This window comes from Lactuca saligna, chromosome 1, assembly GCF_052625555.1.
Source record: "Lactuca saligna cultivar CGN05327 chromosome 1, ASM5262555v1, whole genome shotgun sequence".
NCBI classification, from domain to species: domain Eukaryota; kingdom Viridiplantae; phylum Streptophyta; class Magnoliopsida; order Asterales; family Asteraceae; genus Lactuca; species Lactuca saligna.
Window position 1 is genome coordinate 1,950,416 of NC_136417.1, and position 1,243 is coordinate 1,951,658.

The window sequence follows — 1,243 nt, forward strand, 5'->3', positions numbered from 1 at the left end:
CCAAAATCCTATAAAATTTCTTATGCAAAATAAAAAGTCCCCGATACGATCCATGATAAAGAAAATAAAGAATATATGATGCAAAACTAATGAAAAGAGCTAAAACTCTAAAATAAACTAATAAAAATAAGGAAATAAAATAAGCTATCACTCACTTAAGAAGGGATCTAATAAATGGAAGACCAAGGTAGAGGCTTTTTACCTTTAAATGCAAGCCAAGATAATGTAGATACTAGATCTACCCTCTTCTTCCCTTTCCAAGCTTCTAAAACCCCAAGCTTCTTTAATCAAAAGCACCAAAAGCACACTTTAACCTCTCAAACACTCAAGAACAAGGTTAGACTGAATAGGGTTTCTTCTGGCTGTTAAAAGGTGGTAAGGGGTGGAGTTAAGGACTTAAGGTCCTTTAAATAGGGTGCAAACCCTAAAAATTAGGGTTTCATTTTCCAGCTCCTACTCGTCGAGTAGGTCCAATAATCTACGCGGGCTAACCTGCATCTACACGGCGAGTTGGGCCAACCAACTTGTCGAGTAGGTCCATCAACATGTACATAATACTTTAAAACTTATAAGTGGGAGTGTGGGTGTTATAATTCTCCCCCACTTGAACTAGACTTCGTCTTCGAAGTCTGCTGCGGTGAACAAGTCTAGGTAGTGCTCTCGCATCTCTGTCTCTGTCTCCCATGTCCACTCAGATCCCTTCCTGTGTTCCCACTTTACCTTTACCAGATGTACTTCCTTGTTCTGTAGTACCGTTACCTTCGTCTCAAGAACATCCATTGGCCTCTCCACGTAATTTAGGTGCTTGTCGACCTGTATACCATCTAATGATACCACTACTCCCTCATCTGCTATGCACTTCTGCAACTGTGACATGTGGAAAGTGTTGTGGACCTGATTAAGCTCCTCCGGGAGATCCAGTCTATATGCCACTTTGCCAACCCTGACAATGATCCTGATTGGACCAATGTACCGGGGACCAAATTTCCCCATCTTCCTGAAGCGAATCACACCCTTACAGGGTGAGACCTTCAGGAGTGCCATGTCACCCACCTGAAACTGTTGGGTCAAAAATATGGTTTATACTTTGCTTTTCTGGGCAATTATATTTTTCTGTAATATTTCTGGAGTTTACGGTCATGTTTACGACCGAAAACCCATTTACGGCCCGTGTCCACCAAGCCCATATTCTCTAAGTATAAATATAGGTGTTAGGGTCAGGAGTATAGATTGATGAACCCTA

The 1,243-nt window shown here is 41.4% G+C and overlaps 1 protein-coding gene across 1 annotated transcript; it reads right to left on the bottom strand.

The window, feature by feature from the left end:
* Positions 1–609: 609 nt before the first annotated feature.
* Positions 610–993, bottom strand: LOC145047473 (uncharacterized). The gene has a single exon (XM_078995744.1). It carries the CDS (start codon positions 991–993, stop codon positions 610–612), a length of 384 nt encoding a protein of 127 aa, XP_078851870.1.
* Positions 994–1,243: the final 250 nt, after the last annotated feature.